At 56.1% G+C, this 22,910-nt stretch overlaps 7 protein-coding genes across 7 annotated transcripts; 2 read left to right on the forward strand and 5 right to left on the reverse strand.

Moving 5' to 3' along the window:
- Positions 1 to 514: 514 nt before the first annotated feature.
- POSPLADRAFT_1148972 (glycoside hydrolase family 16 protein) lies at positions 515 to 2,633 on the reverse strand (the record flags this gene model as incomplete). The annotated part of the gene is made up of 7 exons (XM_024486243.1): positions 515 to 608; positions 659 to 806; positions 861 to 888; positions 947 to 1,555; positions 1,607 to 1,800; positions 1,860 to 2,478; positions 2,535 to 2,633. 7 exons carry the CDS (start codon positions 2,631 to 2,633, stop codon positions 515 to 517), a joined length of 1,791 nt encoding a protein of 596 aa, XP_024336808.1.
- Positions 2,634 to 3,131: 498 nt separating this feature from the next.
- Positions 3,132 to 4,591, forward strand: POSPLADRAFT_1048453 (hypothetical protein; the record flags this gene model as incomplete). The annotated part of the gene is made up of 2 exons (XM_024479519.1): positions 3,132 to 4,542; positions 4,575 to 4,591. The coding sequence occupies 2 exons, from the start codon at positions 3,132 to 3,134 to the stop codon at positions 4,589 to 4,591; spliced, it is 1,428 nt and encodes a 475-aa protein (XP_024336809.1).
- Positions 4,592 to 6,168: 1,577 nt separating this feature from the next.
- Positions 6,169 to 8,024, reverse strand: POSPLADRAFT_1048454 (hypothetical protein; the record flags this gene model as incomplete). Its single annotated transcript, XM_024479520.1, has 8 exons — positions 6,169 to 6,343; positions 6,403 to 6,547; positions 6,600 to 6,748; positions 6,807 to 6,919; positions 6,972 to 7,127; positions 7,563 to 7,734; positions 7,817 to 7,874; positions 7,973 to 8,024. 8 exons carry the CDS (start codon positions 8,022 to 8,024, stop codon positions 6,169 to 6,171), a joined length of 1,020 nt encoding a protein of 339 aa, XP_024336810.1.
- Positions 8,025 to 8,766: 742 nt separating this feature from the next.
- POSPLADRAFT_1148942 (hypothetical protein) lies at positions 8,767 to 11,782 on the reverse strand (the record flags this gene model as incomplete). Its single annotated transcript, XM_024486239.1, has 12 exons — positions 8,767 to 8,830; positions 8,893 to 8,935; positions 8,994 to 9,090; positions 9,186 to 9,225; positions 9,291 to 9,421; positions 9,488 to 9,884; positions 10,010 to 10,103; positions 10,170 to 10,339; positions 10,399 to 11,169; positions 11,224 to 11,365; positions 11,418 to 11,431; positions 11,679 to 11,782. 12 exons carry the CDS (start codon positions 11,780 to 11,782, stop codon positions 8,767 to 8,769), a joined length of 2,067 nt encoding a protein of 688 aa, XP_024336811.1.
- Positions 11,783 to 12,298: 516 nt separating this feature from the next.
- On the reverse strand, positions 12,299 to 14,050 carry POSPLADRAFT_1149980 (hypothetical protein; the record flags this gene model as incomplete). The annotated part of the gene is made up of 2 exons (XM_024486365.1): positions 12,299 to 13,096; positions 13,472 to 14,050. 2 exons carry the CDS (start codon positions 14,048 to 14,050, stop codon positions 12,299 to 12,301), a joined length of 1,377 nt encoding a protein of 458 aa, XP_024336812.1.
- A 4,063-nt stretch (positions 14,051 to 18,113) lies between these two features.
- Positions 18,114 to 20,052, forward strand: POSPLADRAFT_1075428 (hypothetical protein; the record flags this gene model as incomplete). The annotated part of the gene is made up of 6 exons (XM_024482815.1): positions 18,114 to 18,369; positions 18,424 to 18,698; positions 18,752 to 18,798; positions 18,847 to 18,918; positions 18,975 to 19,534; positions 19,591 to 20,052. The coding sequence occupies 6 exons, from the start codon at positions 18,114 to 18,116 to the stop codon at positions 19,815 to 19,817; spliced, it is 1,437 nt and encodes a 478-aa protein (XP_024336813.1). The 3' UTR covers positions 19,818 to 20,052.
- Positions 20,053 to 20,124: 72 nt separating this feature from the next.
- Positions 20,125 to 22,645, reverse strand: POSPLADRAFT_1148932 (hypothetical protein; the record flags this gene model as incomplete). Its single annotated transcript, XM_024486238.1, has 13 exons — positions 20,125 to 20,210; positions 20,278 to 20,386; positions 20,464 to 20,585; positions 20,669 to 20,954; positions 21,020 to 21,534; positions 21,589 to 21,704; positions 21,754 to 21,947; positions 22,000 to 22,060; positions 22,114 to 22,158; positions 22,213 to 22,250; positions 22,312 to 22,386; positions 22,439 to 22,499; positions 22,557 to 22,645. 13 exons carry the CDS (start codon positions 22,643 to 22,645, stop codon positions 20,125 to 20,127), a joined length of 1,797 nt encoding a protein of 598 aa, XP_024336814.1.
- Between the last annotated feature and the right edge of the window lie 265 nt (positions 22,646 to 22,910).

Raw genomic sequence — 22,910 nt, forward strand, 5'->3', positions numbered from 1 at the left:
ATGTGAGGCGCACAGGCCACAGTCTGCAGATCCTCGTCCATCTTAGGCGCTCGGTAGGCTTCACCCCATACGGAAATTCTCAAGCACAAGCTGCAGACTACGCACACAAACCAACAATCTCGCACATGCTGATCATTTGCAGACTACTCAAGACAGCAGAGACAGTGTTCCAAAAGAGTGCCCAGAAGCTATGCATATACACGATACCAACCTGCTGACCAACACCGTCCGTTCACCACCACAGCAAACACGAAAAGTCATCGAAGAAAAGTGAGCGTGCAAGCTACGCGATGTGCAGTGCGCAGCATGATAGGAGAGCGTGAGCAAGAGGAATAGGTCCGTACGTCGGACACACTGTCAGAAACGGAGAGTACGACGACTATGGAGGGAGGATATAAGATAAATGTCCGTCGGTATAGATGCGGATAGTCGTAACGATGGTAGCTGCGCTTGTGATCAGATTTAAAGCACCGGACATTAATCATGGATCAAAGGACGAAGTCCGCCATCGGGCTCAGCTGCATCCGTCGTACAGGCGGTTGCGGGGGAAGTCGTATCCCGCCTCCGACCATGTTGTGTAATTCGGATTTGAGTACGCAGGTAGATGGCTGCGGATGTGGTCAATCGCATGCGTTTACAATGAAAAGATCTCCCTCACTTGTTAATGTAGTCTGCTGTGGGGTAATTCGGCGGATCACACGAGACAGCGTCGTCTCCTGCGCCTTCTTGCTGGTAGACCCGCACATAATCAACGTACATCTTCGAAGGGAACTGCAAGTGCATCCAGTCCTGAAGCTCAAACGACGCTGTAACGACTGGTTAGCATTTCACGCGAGGAAAATGATGTGCTAGTCATTTACGTGACATGCCGAAATTGATAATAATGTACTGTGGAAGTGCAACGCCACCTGAGTGGGGGAGACTGAAAAAAGGCAGGAGTACACACCATCGGCTCCTCTGAAATGAGTCGCTGCGAGATTTCGAGACTCGGTTCAGCAGGGAGTGACCCTGAGGTGACCTTCCACGAAGGCTCCCCACTGCTGTACCACTGCACATATCCGCTGTCGCGGTCGTTCGGGTTTGAATACCATTCGTAGCCGTAAATTCCGTACTCCGTGTTGTTGTATACAGAAGAATTGATAAACGTCAGCGCCGATACTGCCTCTTGATACTGGCCGCCATGGTACGTATTGATCGACGTGATGTCGTCGTTGTAAACCGTGGTCACAGAACTCGAATTGTCGAATTCGTAGCCGAGGTCGAATGGCGCGATTTGCAAACTTTGGGACATTTGTCCACGCCAACCCTGCGGTACAATCTGTGCCTCGAAAATATCGATCTCAGGCGCAGAACGGCCAACGTCGACCGAAGGGCCAGGGTGATCAGAACCAGGACATGTACACGCGGATAACTTTTGTCCAGGCTGGATGCTGAGACCATCGGCAGCCGCTGGAGTGCTATTGGCGTACGTCTGGTTCGGGAAGGTTCCGACATCGCAAGCATCATAAGAGTATGGCCATGTTCCCTGGGTAGTTGCACCATAGCCAGCACGGCCCTATGTATGAGATGTTAGTTTGAAGGTGAAATTTGATGAGAAACCACGCACCAAATTGCCCATCGTCCATGCAGCCGGCCAGAACCCGGGTGCATCGTGCGATCCAGGAAGGCTGACCGATATTTCGACGTAACCAGTTGTAAAGCAGAACTTGTTCCAAGTCTGAAGCATTGAGCTGCGGAAGTTCAAGTTATGGTTCTCTACTTCCTCCATCGTGATGACCAGTTTTCCGTTCTCCGTGGTGGCTTGCTGTAGATTAAGGCAATGGTATGTAATGCAGAGTGACAGCCTATGAAGCTACAACTTACTGTAGGCGTGTACCACTCAATATCACCAGTGGGCCAGTAGTTCAAATCGACCGCCTCCCAGAACGGGTCGTCCCCAGGCCAAAATGTGCGGCCAGGCGTCTCGAATTCATCGCTAAACACCAGCTTGTACGTAGACCCATCTGACGCCGTGTGCTTGAGAGCAGAGTCTGGAGTGTCTTTGTCGACCAATTGACGCATATGGGGCAGGTCCGGTATTTGACCGGAGCCATTGATCCCGCCCAGATTGTACCCTGCGGACTTCGGCGTTGGATGTTCATAGTAATTGATGATAGGATATCCCGCGAATAGTGTGAGTAAGGCGCCGACGAGGATGACGAGCGCCGAGACGTTCAGCCATCCACGGAGAGAGAAGGGTGTGCAACTTCGCTCAATGGCAGCATCTCGAATGGGGTCGGGGTTGTGCAGAGCATCGTCGAGATCGGGATCCTTCGTGTCCCACAGGTACGGGTATGGCTGCACCGTCGCGGAACCTACTATGGGCGTTGCAGTGTTGACCGTCTTCTCACCGGCCGTTCCCACAGATGTCTCGGATATAGCAGCGCTGAATCTCGACGAGCCATAGTGACCGTTATTGGCGGCGGCGGCGGGGTTGTACTGTCTACAGTCAGCACGGCCTGCATGACTATGAAGAGAACAGAAACAGAGCGCACAGAGTACGGTCCGTATCCACCACCAATGGTGCCGGTCGCGACACCGTACGTCGTGTCGCTGCGTCCGGCTTGACTGGTCGACGGCTGGGGAGGCGGCATCGGCTGAGAAGGAGCTTGCGACTGGAAACGGCTGGTAGCTTGGGGGCTCTGAGGGACGGCGTAGTATTGCTGGTTTGGTGGGACTCTGCGCTGAGGCGCAGCCATCGTGATGGTGGAGGGAATGGAGAGCAGACAGCGCCACCGACTAGCCCAGGCGTTCAAGCTCCGAGAGGCCGGCACCATGCCGCCCATTCGGTCTCAGACCGAATCTCCTTATTGCGCAAGTTCGGTCTATCAGCTTCATTTGAAACTCCATTTCTACTCCGAACACTATCCCTGCACCGACGACCAGCGACGATATAAAAAAAATGTTGTTTGAAACTCGTCGCTGTCCTCGACGTCGGACGCGGTGCTTTGGTGTTGTAGTGAGCGGCTTTTATTCGCCTGCCTGTGTGCGTGCGCATGCTGCTCCCGTCTATCCACGCGTGCTTATCTCGGTGCAGTCACGCTAAAACCACGTTCCTCCTTGCTCGTCTTCCCCGGCAGTGCTCTCGCGATATGTCCATCGATCTCTCGCTCGACCGTATCCGCAAACTGCAGAGTCTGCTGCCCCTATATACTCGACCTACTTGCCATATTACTGGGACGAACGGCAAGGGCAGCGTGTCTGCGCTCCTCTCTTCCATCTTCATTGCCTCCTCTGCCGGCGTCGTGGGTCGGTTTAACAGCCCTCATCTCGTTTCAGTCAATGACAGCATCACCATCGACAACGCGCCCGTATCCCCTGATGTCTACGCTGCAGTCCGCGCGCACGTCGAACAGACCGATGCTGCACATAAGATTGGCGCCAGCAACTTTGAAATCTTGACGTGCACAGCCCTTCAAATATTTGAGCGGGCCTTGGCGGACATCGTTGTTCTCGAGGTGGGCATGGGAGGCCGGCTGGATGCGACCAATGTGATTCCAGATGAAGCTGTCCTTGCCTCTGCACTCACGGCGGTAGATCTCGACCACCAAGCATTTCTTGGCGGTAACGTCGCAGCGATCGCTCGCGAAAAAGCAGCAATTGCTAGACGCGGTAAGCCATTCATTCTAGGACGACAGGTACATCCCGAGGTGCAGTCAGCCGTTCTCGAGGTTGTAGGTCAAGCAGGGGGAGACTTACTTACGCCGTCCATCGTCACCGCGCGGGAATGGGATGAAGTACCCGACGGTCCTAAACACATTGATGACACATCCTCTTCCTTTGAATTCCGACCTCAGCCGATCACGGCGCGTTTGCCCTGTTTCGTGGAACCGTTAAACGCTTTACTACCCCTACATGGCGAGCATCAGCTTGCCAACCTCGAGGTCGCGTTAGGGCTGATCTCTGCCCTTCTCACACACCCGTCCTGCATCAATCGACTTCCATGGTGCGCTAATATGACACGAGAAGCTATCGCCTGTGGAATCCAGAGGACAAGCTGGCCAGGCAGATTATCTTTCCATAGGCTTGGGTCGACGTTAGTGCTCGCTGACGGCGCCCATAATCCCGCATCTGCGCGCACATTGGCGGCATATATTACCTCGACGTTTTCCAGTCACTCCGAAGTATTTGCTTCCGCTCAGCCTGCTATCACGTTCCTCGTCGCGCTCTCGCACTCTCCACCAAAGAGCCCATTGGAGACACTCGCCCCACTCTTATCGCTCCCCGCCAACATTGGTGTCGCTCCCTTGCAGTTCACGCCTCCAGATGGCATGCCTTGGGTCCGCCCCGAGACCTCTAGCACCTTGCGGGACGCCGTCGCCGAACTGGCACCGCAAGCGGAATTGTGGGAGCCCGGAGATGTTCAGGAAGAGAATCCTCTGGCTCTTCTACGGTTCGCCTTGAAATGGGCAGCCGAAAGGCACAAACGAGAGGGTTTGGATGGGCTCGTGGTCGTTGCAGGTAGTCTTTATCTTGTAGCGGACTTCTATAGGCTGCTGGAACGTGAAGGCAAGCCTCGACCTACCTACAATTAGTTGGGCGCTCAGTGTGATAAATCACATGCTTCACCCAGAGAATCAGCACCTTTTTTCGTCGAACTTGAAATAATGGCGGCTGTCTGAATGTACTTGGAGCCTCACCGCACGCATGCCTTGTTCGTAGACCTTGTACCCCCCAGCTACTCATGGTGAAATCTCGTTGCAGGGCGGCTAATGGAGAACCATTGCAGAGGCTGCTCACGCGACCGCTTACACGTCTGTACTTTATCACCCTGACGTCGCCTGTACGGGCACATCCGCTAAGGCGGCCGAAAGGAATGGGTGCGGGCGATCGGTTTGTTACGATGAACGCCGCATGTCTGGGTCGATGATCTGTATGCAATCCATCTTTCCCGATTGGCGCAAAAGTCGCTACCAGCGCACCTGTTTCCGTAATGCAACCAGGTGAGGACGTTCTCCGGTGCCATCACGAGCGACCTCGTGGACAATCACCTGCTTGCCCCGGGCACCGCTGCGTTGAGCCCGAGCCACGGTGCAACCGCTTCTCATACTCAGGGACGAGGGGATAGACGTCTCCCGTGAAGTGTCCTGTCGATAGAGATCGTAGGACATGAAGACCGAACGGATCTCAGCGCGTGGAAGCTGGTGCGAGGAGACTACCCAGATTGATCATACAATACTCCAAAGCCGGAGTTATGGGGAGCTAACCTGTCTAGGAAAACCTGGTACGCAGCGGCAGTCATTGGAATCCCCGGAGCTCCGCGAGCGACAGATACAATCTCACCGGATGATGGTCCGCCGATCAGGTCCCGCGGTGTTGTTGCCTACAAGCGCCACACGCCGGGGCCGCAGGAGAATGATGCCGTAAAGCGGGACTAAACGGTCTGTCCCGATTACGAAGGATCATTGCATGAACACTAATTACCTGAATTGGACCATGAATCATTGACCAAGGATAAACGGTACAGATTTCCAGAAGACACTCACCTGTGTAGACGAGAGTCCATGCACGTGTATTTTCTATCACCAGGCCTGGACACTAGTACATACGCGAAATGAACAAGATCAGTACTACCCTGGAGGGCACCAATTGCAGGGTCTCAAGACATCCTAGCCGCAGTGCACGACCGTTACTAGGGAGCTCAAGGGAACGCTAGAATGCTACCAGGTGACACACGGGATCCCACGTTGTCAGATAAGTACTCAACAACATTGCATCAGTCATCCACTGTTTTCCTGAATGGAGTTCTGAGATCAGTCCTCTGTTCTTCTGAGACGTTGCTGAGACCAGCGGGTAAAATGCACTGGTCATTTGACCGTAACGTTGACCTCGAAAGACAAATATCATTCACGCTGAATACCGTGATGTCACCACGGGTACTTTGCCAAGTAATCGAGGCATACCTTGTTGGACTTTGTCGTTCGTAGTCTCCTATCCGTAAGCTTGGTGTGTATTATTACGCCCCCAGCATGCGATAATTTGGTATGCTGTTTCATCCATATATTGAGACGCATCCGATCGCACCAGTGCTTCAGGCATCCTACGATGCTCACACCTGAAAATCGTGGACGTGACATCTTCATAGCATCTTCTCGACGTCCGCTTACAAGCGACTGATCGACTACGTGCCTACGACACATTCATGCGAGTGACCGTTCCTCCGCCGGTCTGACCGTCAAACACAAAGAAATTGACAATCGGTGATTCCCGGGCGGCGAGTGCTTTTAGGATATCTTGTGCTAGCACCCCACCAACTACAGCGCACACGGGGGACAGTTCGTGTGCCGCCGTCGTTGCTGCAATCCTATAAACATATGTCGCATCGATGACGGCCATCACACGTAATAAGTTAGTAATGCTCACTGAATCAGATCTGGCGGGATTCTTGGGATGGTTTGCCTGTTCACTTCTGCTTTTGCAATCAACGAATTTGCAATACTTTCTAGCTCATGTGCTACACCGGGGTCGTCAGGCAGAGTATCATGAGTTGATTGATACTCCCAAACGGCTAAACTATTTTATCAGGGTGCTATGTTTTCTCGGAGGAGTTCTCCACGAACCAAGGACTGAGAAAACCGCTGCAGGATTGAGTTCTTTCGTCTGTCTTCGCGTTAAGCCCCTCCAGCGGTGTTCTAACGCAGTCTTCAGCGGGCAGTACGTTGTCGTATTTTTTATATTCTTTGCTGCGTCCTTCGGAGCAGATCGATCACTGGACAGCGAATTAATGACACGCGTATTTATTTTGGTCCTCAATATCGAAGACGTACGGGGCAATATAGTCGTGTGTCAGAAGGTCACAGAAAATATATCCAAGAAGGCCGAATGTGCCCCCTGCGTAGAAAGGTTTACCGGCCCGCCGACACGCATCGTTCACGCGAATCTGCGGAAGTGTCGGACTGACATCTTACTGAGTGGACATTCGTGTTACGTACCACGCTCTCGCGGTCCAGGTCTGTGACGCAAACCATGTCCACGTCTTTGACCAGCGAATCGAGGGTGTGTCCCTCCAATTTGACGGCGGCTGGCAGGGCTTCGACAGTCACAAGCGGATTGAGCGACTCCACACGCGATTTGGCCGCCTCTGCTTTCTATTCGCGCGTGTTAGCTTGTCTTAAACGTACACCCACTGCATGGCGATGATCGGGGGAGGCCCAATCGCGGATCGGAGCGAACGGGAAGGCGTTTGCAGACTACGCACATCGGCAACGCGCGGCCAAAGAGGAACAAACCGGTCATCAGAATGAGCACTCGGCCTGCTTTGCGAAGCGCGAACGTGTGCGGGGACCGCTCTCCCCGCAACTGCTCCACGGTAGCACAATCTGACACCGAAGCCGCGCTAGAACCGGCGAAGGCACGGCCAGTGCCACGCAGGAGGGAAGGTCTGGTATTTTTGCATACAGCATGGTGGCGCAAAGCCATCGTGGCCTGAGGGGGCTCGAACAGGGAGCCCGCGCTCGCGGTGGATCGCAGGAAGTCGACCCGTGTCATGGCCGCCAATGGCAGCAGCAAGCCCTGAGACTTACGTTCTTCCCGACATCGTCGTCCCGGAAGAAGAACCCCGCGCCGAGGTCCTCCTGCGCGACACGGTCCCCGTCGGCGACGACGAGCTTGCCTATACCCGCGAGGACGATATTCTTGACCGCCTCCGTCGCGACGCCCTTGAGGTTGACCACCAGAATGGTGGCGTTGCGCATCCTGGCGGCGGGGACAACAGCCTTGAGTTCCTCGCGTGGTCAAGTGCATTCTGCGGCGGAAACGCGGAAATGGAGTGACTAACCTCTGTTGCGCCTCTAGACCCCATAGGCGGATCTGTCTGTCATACACAGCAGCTTCATCTAGAAGGAGACAGAACCAGCCGGCACTTGTCAGAATACTAACACGGGAGAAGGTATCATGGGAGTATGGCTCTGATTCGCATGGCCGCAGAACATACCTTCCGTAATTTGGAGAGGCACGCTCTTCGTTCCAGGGTCGTTCGCGGACATGGCACGCAGCGAGGCTGGTCAAGCGAGGGGGACAGCAACACGGCGTGCAGATGGTGGCAGCAGATAAAGAGCGGTGGCTGAGTCCGCAGGACGCGCTCGGCGAACGCAAACACGAGGAATGCCTTTCTCGGATGACGCGTCAGGCTCGGGCGCTGCCGAATGAGTTCAGGTCCCATTGACCGGCTGGTCCGTGACATACCTATATTAGGCGACATCACGGATTATATCCCCCTTTCCAGGTGTTCTTTTCGAACCCCGCTCTTTCCTCGTTGGCTCATATACCATTGTTCTGCTTACCTCCTGCATTCCCGGTTCTTCTGCCAACCGGCACAAACCGACCTGCTTGACGGGCCCATTTCGGAGTCCGCTTTGCATCTGTAAACCGCCCAGATCCTGCGGGAAAGGCATCCACTTTCTGTTTCCCAAGCTGTAAGAACGTGTATTGCAGAGATTCATAGGATCAAGGCCAACCTGTAATTGTCCCCGAGTGCCAAACCCGCAGCTACCACTAATAATATCCAGGGGGACAAGCAATTCGATAGCGAATGCGCGAGCAAAATAGGGTACATGATGCAATACGACGTGCCGGGGCGCGGGAGACATTATAGTACACTACACGGTAGATTAGCAATGGGCTATGCGCAGCGCGCAAATACAGCGGCAGATACATACACAACAACCGAGATCGCGAAAACAAACACGGCACACGCACAGGGTGCGACAGCGTCCCCGGGCCCCACGCCTAGTTCCCGCCCATCATGGGCATCCCGTCCGTATTCGACACCACGTCTCTGTCGTCATCCAGCCTGCACGCATTCGGACGCTGTAGATTAGCGCGGGCGACCCCGAGGCCCTGTCCAGAACTCACAGATAATTTCTCTCGATCTCGGACAGAATCGACAGGAAGTCCCCTGCGGCCCAGACCATACCGTCAGCGTTACGCAGGCCCCACGCGCAGCGGAGGCTTACACAGATACGCGTGTGCACGCGCCGCGGACGCCGGCGCGGTCTCCGCCTTGCGCACCGCGTCCAGCAGCGTCGACGCGACGAATCGCACCTTATGTACCTGCCAGATAGACAGTGATCTCAGCACGTTTACGCGGTACACGAGGCCGCGGCTGGGCCCGCGCACAGGCCCCTTCGCGGCCGCAATCCGCTCACCAATGAGGGCCCGTTCGTGGCGATCGACTGGATGGGAATGCTACGTGTCCTGTCAGAATCCGCCACGCGTGATGCGCAACTGCGCCCGGCGTAGAGCGCGCGCACCTATGCAGAATATTCAAAAGCTCACTCGCAACGGCTTCCCTGTCCTCGGCGACGCGCTGCTCGTCGACGCTCCCCTGCAGGGACGTCATCAACTCGTCGCGGTACTGCTCGATCACAAATCGAACCAGTTGCTGCAAAAAGCACGAATCCCGCCCAGCGGTCAGCGTGCAATGAGTCGAGCACGGACACGGACGTACCTGTGTGACATACACGTTCGCCTGCATGACGAGGAACGGGTTGAGCGCATTCTCGCGCGACGCGTTCGGGTTGTCGAAAAAGTCCTTGACCTCCGCAAACGTCGCCTGGCGGAAGCCCGCGCCGCCGTACTCGGGCGGGATGTGCTGCGGCGCGTGCACCGTCTTGAGCCGCAGCGGCTCCGGCGCATGCGCGAGCGCGCCCAGGATGCGCGCGTGCAGCGCCTGCACCTCCTCAAGCCGCGCAGTGAGAAACTGCCCTTGCGGCGGCGAGCGCTTGTCGACGCGGATGCGCACAAGGATCTCGCCGAGCAGCGCGAAGATGCGCGAGATGTAGTTCAGCCCCGCGACGATGGCCGTCTTGCCGTGCGGCTGCGGGAGGTACGCGCTCGGCGTGATGCTGCAGCGCGGGCAGGCATGGCAGAAGAAAAGTGCGCGGGGAAAAGCGCAAGGAACGCATGCATCCCGCAGAGGCAGCGCGCGAACGTGAGCGTCGGCTAGCACCGGCGGAAGGAGGGCACCCACTATTCGTCATCCAACTCCCGAGGGAAGTTGCACGTGGTGTCCTCGTCGCGCAATGAGATGGGGCGACCGAGTAGGATCGACATGGACTTGTCGGCTATGTACGAAAGCGTCAGCAAGTCGCACTGTCGTACACACGGACAGAGATGCGACCATGTCTTACCTCCGAAGAGCAGCCAAAAGGTGCGCCGGCGTACCTCGCATTCGATGAGGTCGAGTCCTTCATAGGACGACTCTTCGTGCATGCGAAGGGTGATGGCAATGTGCGCAGCCTCGCCAAATGCCGCGTGCTGCGTCGCGTCATGGCCCTCGCAGAAATGGTAGATAGTGTCGCTATCACAAGACAAAAATAGTGTGAACACGTAAACGGCACCAGACACGGGCCGACTCACAAGTAGCGGACAACAACATGCATGACTGTCGGCGGGTCATACGAGGCGACGGAAATATGCCTGCTCGCTTCATGGCACGTCTGCGCAAGCTTACGTACCGCGTGCCTTTCCATGGGGAGATACGAGCGAGGAACCTGGACTAGCGTGGACGCGACAGTGGACATGACAAGCGCGAAGAACAGCGGATCGCGTTGCTCGCGGTGCGAGTGCACGTCAGCCATGAAGGACGGCTTGTGGACGCACGGCGTCAGTGGGTACACAAAGTCGAAGAAGAGCGCGATGATGAGCAGCATGGTGTCGCGCGGCGCGACGTCCTCGAGTCGGTGTGGGCGGTAATAGTAGGAGAGCGGGGGTATCGTTGATGGGGATGGTATCGAGAGGGACTGGTGCTGCCGGTAAGACCAGTTGTGAAGTGGGTATGTACTGAACTGATCGTGGGGGGACGCGAACGCCTGGGGGTCGTCGACTGCCGACGCGCGCGAGGTGCTGTAGGACGGCGTGATCGATGGCATAGACGGAAAATGTGAGTGGAAGCCGTCTGGCTGCATTGTATACCGTGCGGCAGACAGCCCCGCAGAGTGCAGGGAGGACACGGGACTCATTGTGGCGTCGAATAAGGACGTGAGGCCACCCTGGGCGATGGTGTGGGTCGGGCTGGCGGCACTATGTGACGTGGACGATGGCGAGTGGGTCAAGTCGGCAGATGTCTGACCATCTTGCTGCTGAACGGCCGCCGCTGCCGCTGCGGCTTCCTGCAGGCGGCGCAGATAGCTGGAAGAGCGATGAGATTTGTGCGCGAGGAGGAACGCGTGGAGTCGGACTTACAGATTAGGGGGGCCTCTCTTTTTGGGTTGGTAGTCGTAGGTGCATGGGATACCGAGGGTGATACAGTGCTTGCACGACTGCTTGGGGTCATCGGGGTTCTCGCGGGCGCAGCGCACCTTGCGGGCACGGCACGCATCGCAGCCTGTGGGGGAGGTGAGGTGACGAAGCGGGGCAGGGTGGGACGGAGTACGCACTCTGGGACTGTCGCCTGTTGAGGGGGAGGGAGGAGGTCAGCGCGAGAGACATGTAGGGGAGAAGAAGGGCCAAACATGGCGTATGGGCCGTGCGCTGGCGCACGCGACTAAATAGGGGGGGAGCGGACTGCGAAAATGGGGCGTTGGGGGGAGCAGGGTGAGGAAGATGCGGGGTAGGATCGGATGGCGAGGGGAAGTGCGGGGAGTGTGCGCGGGCAGCGGTTGAAGGTGTGCGGAGAAACATCGGAGAGGGGTACATACTTTCTCTTGACCTTGCTGTTTTCGGACGAGATATCCTTGGACGCGGCATCGCCAGAAGGGGGCGAGGGCGTGTCGGCCTCTGACTTTGGACGAACGGAGGCCATGGGGGCGGACGGTGCGGGGAAAGGGATGGGACAGGGCAAGAGGAGGACAGACGAGCAGGGAGGGTCCCGGGATCCCGTCGAGGCCGCTGTGGGTGTGCGGGGTGATTTTGAACGCCTGTGTCTGTTTGCACGCGTGTGCACGACCTGGCGGGCTGCTTCTCCCTCCAGTGGCTGCCAGTGCGCTGTCTCGCGCAGCAGCACCCACCTCCCAGCGACCTCCCTTCCCCTCCCGTCACGGGGCAATCACGCTCCTCACCGGCCCCCCCGCACCGGCATCTCCCGTTAACCTCGCAGTATTGCTCGTGTCCTACCTACGGTATGTACACAGACACAATCGCCTCCCAATCCCCGTCTCCGAGCGCGACCGGCAGCTCCGCCCCAAGCACCCCCGCGTCCACACACTCCCCCAGAAGCAACACAGGCCCATTGATGGAAGCCCTCTGCGCGTGTGACCCCGCTCGCACCGTCCCACTCCGCCGCCCTGCGCTCCGCCACCAATAGTATCCGCCTCATTCCTCAGCCCCCATCTCTTCTCCCGCCCCCTTCGCCCGTCGGGGTCGCGCCCGCCGCCACTCGCTCTCCCAGCATCCGCAGCATAGCCCGCGCACCCGGCCCTTGCAGCAGCCCCGCCCCCCACTCCCGCCGCACCTTCCCCGCGATCGCCCGCCGCAGCTGCACCTGCGCCGTGTCCCCCCACTCCGCCTTCCCGTCCACCATCAGCCGCCAGAACCCGAACGCCGCCCGCGCGTTGTCCGCCCGCAGCGCCACCACCACACAGTCCCGCCCCATCTCCGGCGAGGGCACCTGTCGCACGCCCACGAGCGCGTCCACAAGCGCAAGCACGCGCCTGAGCCGCCCGCACGCCGCCTCGCGCGTCTCGCCCTCCCCGCCCTCCTCAAACACGCGCCGCAGCAGCGTGCCCAGCGTCTTGTACGACAGCGGCACGCCCACCGCCCGCGCGCGCCTGATCAGCGCACCCACAAGCGCGCCGTCCCCGTGCACCGCCGCGTGGTGGATCACGGTCCCAAACGATGCCGCGTCCGCACGCAGTCCCCGTCGCGCCATGCCCACCACGAGACGCGCGGCGGCATGCGGCGCGTGCTCCGCGAGCAGCGTCAGCGCGACGTTCACGTCGTGCAGGTCCGGCGCGCTCCGCCGCGCGAGCAGCAGGCGCAGCGCGGCAAGCCCGGGCGTGACGCGCCCGAGGATAAAGCTCGCACGCGCCAGCGCGTTCACGTCAAAGTGGTGCGCGCGCCGCAGCGGCTGCCGCGTCTCGCGGAAGGCGTCGTACACCCGCTCGGCAAACGCCCAGAACTCGGAAGTGGTGAGGCGGACGAGGTCCGCGTCCTCGACCACTGCCTCTGGCTGCGCCCGGGCCTTGTCTATTCTGGCTGATGTCCCTGTAGAAGAGTCTTCGCGCGAGACCTGGGGGCGTGTGGGCTCCGGTGATAGTGCAACATGTGCCAGTGTCGTCCCAAGCTTGTGGGTGTGAGAAGGGGCCTCCGCGATAGTGTCATGCGCCCTATCACTGTGCATCGGTTCCGACGACGCAGTACGACTGTTTCTCCCAATTACGGGTGCCATACGATCGTGATTGCCCAACACGGGCTCTGCCGACACCTTTTCCGCCGACGCAGATGCAGATGCAAGACCAAGAGGGGCGGATTTCAGATTAGCACGAGGATCCACGTCGTTCTCAGTCTTGTCCTTCTCCTGCACGTTCTTGCTGACTGACACGCCCTCGCTGATCGCTGCGGCGGAGCCCGGAGCTGGTGCGCGTGAGTGCGCCCATTTGCTCAGGTTGGTAAAGAGGCTCACCAGGCGGAGCATCGCCGCCGAGTGCCCCACGACGTACCGCCGCTCCGTCGCATCTGCGCTGTCCGCATAGCGCTCCCATAGTGCACGCGCTTGCGACGCGAAGCCCTGCACGGCAAAGAGCGCGATGATGCGCCCACAGTGGGCAAGCGGGATCGCGACCTTGTCTTCGACGAGCTGCGTCGCCAGCTCGCGCGCAGTGTGTACGTTTTTGCTGCGGTTCACCAGGTGGCTCACGAACCACATGAGGGTGTTGCCTCTCGGCGGTGGCAGGGATTGGCCCCCACGCTCCCGGGCAGTTCGCGATGCACTGTAGACAGCCTCGGCAAGCTCTGGGTTGTTGAGCTTCTCGGTGGCGTTATAGAAGTCGTGCACTACAGCAGCCGGGATCGGGCAGTCAGGGGAACGCTCTAGAAGGAGAGCAAGGATTGCAGCAGAGGACACGAGATCCATCGGCGACGGCTCCTCCAGCAAGTTCTCCAGAACGAACGCGGCAAGTTGTGTGAGTCCAGGCTTGCCTTTCCTGTCAATCTCGAGCGTTCTTTTTATCATAGACACGGCGTGCTCCCGCCAGCCCCACTGCAGGCTCGATCTGATCAGAGCCGAGTTGACGATCAATTCAAAATCCCCGGACTTGAGATCCGTAACAGGCACTGCGCTGGGAGGTAGATTGTTGGTAGCCACAAGTGCACGAATGGCCTTGAGGGCTTTCGGCCGCTGTTCGAAGCTCGCTAGGTTGCACACGAGGCGATATAGCACCTTGACTACGCGAGGTAGTCGCCTGTACGCGTTGGACTTGGCTGGCCTTGAGGCATCTCTCAGCATCTGCGTCAGAAGCGCTGTGAGGATGACAGTAAGTTCCGTGTCATGAGCGTGGCTAAGAGGAAGCTCCACGATAGTTTCCGCGATAGCGATTCTGTCTTTCGCCGGAATGGAGACCAGACGGTTGGTGTGACGCAGGTATCGTAACAAGTACAGGATGTGTCGTTTTCGAAGCAGTCCCATAGGAATATAGCGTACAATGCTGTAGAAGACTTCGGGGTCGCCCGGTTTGGCGGTCAAGTAATCCTGCAAGACGAGCGCAGCAGCATCGGCGCGCCTCCTCTTCGCGACCAGCAAGATGATCTGCTGCGTCTTAGGGCCGGTGTAGTCCTTGAACAGCTGCCTATTATTTTCGTGGTGTGTGACGTAGGCGTCCAATATCTTGTTCTCGGCTGTGAGGGTCGAGGCTGCTTTGGTTTCCGCCGACCCCAGGGGCGCGTCAGGAAGCCGCGGTAGTGCATGTTTGGTGAGTGTGGGAGATCGTGGCGAGGGTATGATGGCGGCGGGGGCAGCTGTTGTGGAGACGCGCGCTTTGATCGGTTCCGCCCCCTCTTTGGCGTTCGCTGGCGTTGCATGTGCCGCGGCGCGGCGTTCATGCCCCAGCCGAAGTGGCACAGGCAAGAATTCTGTGAGAAGGCGACGAGAGACATGGGGCGGTGGGAGCTGTCGCGGTATGTATGCTCGCAGCAATACGTGCCGGCAAATGGACATAAAGTCAGCTGGGCGGGCGGTCAGCATGGTGTGCGCTGTGCCTGCGCGAAGGGTCGCACTCACCGCATACCGCAGCACCACCGGGAAATAGAATGTGCTCGACGCGACACGGAAAGAGAACACGACGGGCGTGGCGGGGGCGGGACTCGCAAACTTTTCGTCGACACGGCGCACACGTCGGGGTTCGTGGAAAGCAGGGTCCGCTGTCACACGTTACACCGCCGTGACGCGACGTGCTCTCGATCACGAGCGCTTATCTGCCACTGGCTTCGATCGACTCGCCACTCCACGTCGCGTCTGCCACTTGGCCACACTCACGTTACGCCACAGCCGTCTTTCTCAAAAAATATGACGAGGAGCCTATATGCGGGAACTCTGGAATCATTCGCGCGGATGTCAGAGTCGTCATCCGATTCTACCACCCTTATTATGAGTGTACCAATTCTACCCTTACCTGCAACCCGACAGCCGCTCGGTTCCTCTCAAAATTATTGCTGGTGCAAACCTCGAGATAGGCGTTCTCACGGTCACTAGTAACTCTACTGCCGCATGGGGACATGAGAAGGTTGCTGCTTACTTTCTAGAGCTCACTTCTGAGACGACCGTTCAGCTATTCCTCGATTTCACTGTTGCGGATCGTCTAGACAAGTGTAAGTACGACACTTTAGGAAGCGGGTGCCGCTGGTGCAAAAGGCGGAGGCAGCTGGCATAATTTTCTCAGGCTCTGCAGACTCGTTGGCGGCTTGGGTTGATTAGCAAGCTGCGGAGAGGCCCGCCAATTTCCCCAGAGTCGGAAGATTTAATGGGCCTACATAGCATTGTGCGTAGTGTCAATACATTCATTAGTTCAATGGGAGCCTATACTCATATACAGCCCTTGTGGCTCATCCGTTCAATAGAGGGTCCTCTTACGCATCGGCATGTGTGGATTTTGCTTGTCAGTGAGCTATTCTTGGCTTGAAATATGGTATGTGCGTCTATACCGGTGGCAAGGATAATAATCCCAGGTGACCGGCGTGGGTCTCTGATTTGTGGATACAGTGTGACAACGACCGCATACAACGCAGGAATCGCGGACAAAGGTAGATTTGTTCAGAAATAGGCCCTAGCGATCGGTACTCCTCGATCGCACCGTTCCCATATGATTCAGTGTCCAAGGTTAACATCGGGTATTTCTCCTGGTGGTTTTCTTGTCAGCTTGGACATTGGTGTTTTGATTCAGCCGGAGACAAATGTCAGTCTTGGTAGTAGCCGTACCCTGCGTTCTTCCAGTCAGGTGACCATCACGACATCATCAAATACACATGCAGTTCTCAACGTGCGTTAGTGAACTGAATTAGTTGCCGGGATCACCATTGATCAGCTACTCATATCGTAGTGCGAGGATAGCATCAACGGGCTGAAAGCTTATGTTGTTGTGACACATTGATGGCCCTATGGCGGTGGGATTATTCAGTCCCATGACTATGATGCGCAATCTCCGGCGTCTTGCACACCAATACAACGGGTGTACCGGCGTAAAACACGCCCGGGCCCATAGAATAAAGTGTGTGGTCAAGCACGCGCGCACTACGTTCTGCGCACATCGAGCCCATCTTCGAACGCGCTCGCTCGGTGTAACTCTGGATATTCCTCCGAATAAAGAATCTCGCACATCCTATTGGCCGCACCAAGGCTATCGAGCGAATCTTTTCAAGCGCCGACAACCCGCATACGACGTCCAGGTGTCTTCAACCCGACGCGGGCATCCCGATTTGAAGGAACGGGCCCGGGGAGTCTTGCCATGCGCGAGAGCTCCGCGATTCTTCCGGTGCATTTCTCCGAGATTCTTCGTGCGTGCTTGCAGGGCGAACGACCACAGAAGCCTGAACACCTTGTTCCTTCGTCTTCGACGTCAGTGTTGAGGTGAGTATCCGCTGTGTGGGGTCAACCACGATGTCATGCTCAACGTTTGTCCACATCGTTAGTACATGTCATGAGGCCATCAACGTCGAAATAAGCGGGGCTGTCGTGTTTTCGCATGTCTGGCATGGGTATGATAGAACAACCGGCTGTCTCCACTCATGTGGCATGCCCATGTCATTTCGAGGCGCGATGCGCATCTCGAGGTAAGCACTCTGTCTCCGCGCGCCCTGGAAGCCGACCGATGGACGGACAATACTCACGATCATCGGCGCCATTATCAAGCACTCGATTTCTATCCCCTTCAAGTAACCTGTAGAAGCTGCGCCTTCGACGTCGCTTATCACTCGCCTCGGTGCCAAGCAACGCGAGATACTGAATGGGACCGCAGGGATTGTTCCCGCGACCGTCTCCCTGGAGGTCAAAAAACGTCATGGCCCGGATTCTGCTTACCTAGCCTCCTGCAACATTTGGAAGCCTCAGACCAGTCACTGTGTCTACTTTAAGGAGGCACACGCATCGGAAGGCGACTAATTTTGCACCCTCGACCTTGTTTATACACGATCTTATGTCCGCTGCCCTCATCTTTTCCAAGATAGGCTTAGTAGAACACGGTCTGTGCCATGTAGAACTCAGATTCATACCCTATATTCATTTCCTGGAGACGCGTCGAGCCCCCGAACCCTTGTCGCAAGACCGCCGATTTGGCACCGATTCATGTTGATAAGTTGAAGTGCCATGGGCGGCTTCTGTAGAGACAACGGAGCTTCCCTTTGGCTCTTGTTCTACATACAGCAAGAGACTGCTAAACGTGTCAATGGGGGCCTGTACACCTTTCCAGAGAAAGTGGGCACTTTCGAATCGCTTTCCTCGCCGAAGGAGTCGAACCTCAACACCTGCCATTTTGGGACCGATCAATTATGCCACGTGGCTCCCCGCATGCTTTGGCGCTTCCTGACGAGGATCAAACCACGCCCCGCCAATGTGTTACTCGTCCGCCCAGAACTGAAGTTGCACATACACAGCTGGTTTGCGAACTTACAAACCTGTCTTGGACCTAGAGAATCCTGCGTAGTGGCGCATGGGTGCGGGACAGTCCACCGACGCGTCGTCACAAACACCCTCGCGCGCACTGCATGTGCTGCGCGTCACTCCGTCCTCGCCCGCTTCTCAGACGTCCATCGAGCCCTTCTTTGACTTTGTAGTCGGTCATCAGGGCGACAACTTTTCCGCGAACAAGACCGTTGATGCAGGGCAGCTTGAGAAGATAGTGGAAGGCCATGAGGGGCGGACGCTGAATCTACTCGTATGGAACAGCAAGAGCCAACAAACAAGGGGTGTGTATATGTTTGTAGTCGTTCTCATTGCCATAATCATTGACGACTTGTCAGTCGTACCGATTACGCCGTCAAGGGACTGGTCTCTGCCGCAGTCCAACATCCCTGACCCTCAGGAGCCTGAGGCGGAGCGTAAGCCATCGCTGCTTGGCCTAAGTATGCGCATGTGCGAGCCCGAATTTGCACTCGACAACGTATGGCATGTCCTAGATGTTCTGGAAGGCAGTCCAGCGGAAAGTGCCGGTCTAGTTCCCTTCGGCGACTGGATCATCGGTTGGTCTGGCGGAGTCCTCAGTGCAGAAGGTGACTTCTACGACGTTGTGGAAGCGGTAAGGTCTCTACATGAGAAGAATATAATCCAGTCATTCTCACGTCCATGCAGCATGTTGAAAAACCGTTACGAGTGTTTGTGTATTCATTTGACTTCGAGTACGTACGCGGACACTAAATGTCGATCTCATGCTGATGCCCGTACAGTACGATCAGAGAGGTGGTACTTGTTCCAAATCGACATTGGGGCGGTGAAGGGCTACTAGGTTGTGTTTTCGGGTGAGTATACAACAACTGTACTGCGGTCCTTAGAATTCTAACCGCTGGTGCTTCAGCTTTGGCCTCCTACATCGAATACCTCCACTCCCTGTAGACAGGGAACCTGGTTCAATGCCGCCTGAGCTCGCAGAATACCCCGACGAGTACGAGGAGCAAGAGCTCTTTGTGCCCGCGGACTTACATAGCGAGCCCGAGGGCCCGGAGCTTAGCGAGGACGAGATGCGGTGGCAACACGAAGAGTGGCTCCGGCAATCCAGCGCGAGCGATTACGAGTATGAGCACGAACCCGCTAATGAGACGTCTTCTGCGTATGCGTCGGGGTCCGAGTTTGAGCACGTCCGCGCCTCGTCGGGCAGCGAACACTCACCCATTATGTATACCGACGAGGAGGAACATACGCCTGTCGAACACGATGCGCCAGAACAACAGAAACACACGCCTGACCCACCGGCAAACCCTACCTCTGAAGCTGAAGCTGAATCAGAGTTAGAACCTGAGGACGAACCCGAGCCGCAGCCTACCCCCGTCGTGCATGTCACGCCTGTGCGAGCTGCCTCGTTCGGCACTCCACGCGCGTCCACGCCGACGCCACGCGCTCTGGGTTCATTTATGAACGGTGAATCATTGCGCTCGTCCTAGCGCTGTCTGCACGCTCAACCTGCGCACACAAAGGTATTGGCATCAGCCCGCGCACACACTCGTGGTCTGAAGGTAGGGCACAGGGCCGCATGTTCGACCGCAGCGACTGGGATGCGTCGGCGCGGGCCGGGCTGAATGAGGGGGGCCGCGGCGACGATCGAGATGAGACCGTGAGCGTCGCGGATACGGATGCGACTGAGACTACGGAGGTGGACAGTGAAGTTACCTCCCAGGCGGGGAGTCTCACGAGCATTGACTAGCATTTGGGGTTGAGTGTGGCCATGATTGAGCGATTTTGTTCGGCATCGTGATCCGAAATGGTTACTTTTGGGGGCTGAGGACGTTCTTACAGTACGCGCGGCACCCAATCGGGAGCGGTGTGCACATCGCTGTGTGCTTACATGGAGGCATTTCTTTCTGCATGTTTAGATGATGAGCATTCTTGCACTGTTTTCGGATGAATGTCGGGGGAATACATAAGCAATGACTTAAGGGAAATGAACTGCGCCGCATCGCATGTACTATGTCTGTGCGAGGATGTGACTCCACGCACTGTAGCTGAGGTCACTACGCCCCGCCTGCAGCATTCCCATCGCGCGTTGCTTCCAAAACAGGGGCTTGATATTCGAGCTGGAGGGCGATAATGGGCCAGACTGGACGCGGATGGAGAACGCAAGCAGTGTGAACAAATGCGGACCCGAGGCCGGACAAGGTCCGCACCTTCTTCGAAGCCTGGATGCCTTCCTATCCTGATTTCCTGCCAGACGCTGCGCATAGATTCCGATCGACGAATCTCGCTCCAGTTGTCGAGGAAGAAGCGCACCTGCACCTGCGTATACACATGATACACGGTGGATGTAAGCACGTCTGCCTTATAAATTTCCCGCCGGGATTTCCTTGACGCACCTTGCGCACGTCTTCAAAAGTAGCAGTGAAACTCGAGAAGACCTCGTAGGCCACGTTATCGACCGTAAGTGACCTGATGATGTACCGGAATGCACGTTGCTTCAGTTCTTGCAAGTCGTATTCTGCGGACCATGCGGTCACATGGATCGTTTGGTGAGAAAGCTCTGAGGGCGGGCAAAAAGGCGGGAGCTGGAGCTGGACTCACTATCAGCCAGCCTATACACAGCTTTGGCAGAGCACGGGCGGGGCAGGTCGACCGGGTTATTTCTCTCCCACTGAGCTATCCATTCCTTTCGTGACTGTGGAACTGTTGCACCCGTGATTGGCGTGCTTTCCGAGTGCTGTAGATGAGGCCGCTGTCCGGATGAAATGGTAAACTGGCTCCCGGAGGCAGAGCCTGTAGAGTCTCCTGCGAGTAATTTTGGTGACTGCTCCGCGACAGCATGAAACGAGGATGAAAGCGGGGCGAAAGTGATGAAACCCGTATAGATCTGTAGGTATACTTAGTAAAGCGTCATTGATATTGATAAGTTACACGTGTTGGGTGCGCACATACATAGTAGAGAACAGCACGATATGTTGCATAGGCGACATCTTCCACCAGGATCTGGACCTTGAGAGGCCCAGGGGGCATTTGAGGGGATCTTGGAGCAGGAACAGGGATATCCGATTGAACGCCAACGTCGTTCGTTAGGATAGCATCTACACTTCGAGGACTAGATGGATGTGACAACTTTGCTCGCACATTTCGCTGTGGGTTGTCATCTAAGTCTACTTGACCTTCATGCGGCCCGTCATCTCCAGTGATGGATGTCCAAGATTCTGTACCGTTATCATTGGCGTGACTTTCGAGGTAGGAGGGCACTTGTGAGTGGGTGTTGTTGTCAATTTCTCCAATGTCGATATCTGTATCGACCACCATTTTGTCTTCGTCGTTTTCGTCATCAGAATCCTCGAATTGGCTCATAATTGAGTTCCCGCCACTCTCTTCGATGGGGTCCGTGTTTCGCATCGAAGCGGCGTGTAGCATCCGGACGTTGAACGAAGCCTCCGCAAATCCTGATCGGAACACTGCGATCGTATATACCGTACACTCAAATCCTACGAGGATAAGAGGTGACTCACTTGTATCAAAATATTCTACTCTGCTGAGCAGTTTGCGGGCAGCATAGATCCGTCTTGCATTTGCTGTCTTGCTGCCCTTCCTAGGTAATATGAACTCCACATCGGAGTACATGGGGCTGGACGACCATCATAGTTACTAAGTTGAGATTGTAATCGTGGACGTACTCATCAAGTAGTCCACCCACAGCACTGAGCAGAGCCTTGGGGACTGTTCGATATGATATTGTGGGTTGAGGGGCAGTAACAATTTGCGCAGATGTAATGGTGCATATAATAACTAAAGTGTCCTGCTGTCTTATTGATGGATATGCATAAAGCTGTTCTCTCTTGAGGAATTGAGCCCAGCCCCAATTCTGCGTCTATTTCATTGCTTGAGTAGACTGGCAGCACTAGGAGTGTCTCATAGCTCACCTCCGAAGTGAAAGAATGTTTCTTTGCCTCTTTTGAGCCAAAAGTTATTGACTTTGAAGCGCTTCAATGAGGGTTACCATACGGAATGGCAGATGGGATGAACACTATATGCACTTGCGTAGCTCGAAGCCAAAGGTGAAAAGCCCTTCGCGAACCCATCTATAGCACACTTAGCGCCGACTGTGTCGCTGTATGCATAAAGCAAACACTCACTTGCCATCCACGGCACAGTCTTTTTCTTCCACGGTCGGCTATCAACCAGTGGTTGAGCAGATAAAAACACAACGTTTATGCATAGAATGTAAGGATTACCTCGCATGAAAGATATAAACTGATGAACGCCACTCCATCGGTATTCGCAGTGCCAGAATTCGCATAGAATAAGATCTACAGATGTTGAAGGCATGTAGCTGAGATCTAAGATCAGTCCCTCACATACCTGCCAGCGGCCACCACCGAACTTCATTGACTTGGTGACTTTAGACTTTGCATTACCTTGGCTGGGGTCGCTGTCTCAAGACAACTTTGTGAAACCAGCAAACATTCAGGTGACAGACCTGGCTTCAAGCAAATCTTTGATGCCATGGAATGTCCAATCGAAGTGGAGTGTAGTGCTCTCGAGACATTCAGTAGCGGAGGTTTCCATCATCTACTACGTCAAAGGACTCCTCAAAGATCAAAGATCGTCTGTGAACTTGATGTAGGATTTTTCTACAGATACTCTGGTTTCAGATCACGAAATGTAAGAGAGTTGACTGGATGGTGAGACAACGTTGAAGTTGAACGTCGAACGTCGAATAAGGGTGCCGGGACACATAACGCGGACGGGGTCATCTCACGTGCCTGGATCCTCTTGGGGTCGAACACGCCAGACACTGAGACAGCACTTGAACCGCGTGGCATTCTTGCGG

Source organism: Postia placenta, assembly GCF_002117355.1.
Source record: "Postia placenta MAD-698-R-SB12 unplaced genomic scaffold POSPLAscaffold_11, whole genome shotgun sequence".
NCBI lineage: Eukaryota > Fungi > Basidiomycota > Agaricomycetes > Polyporales > Adustoporiaceae > Rhodonia > Rhodonia placenta.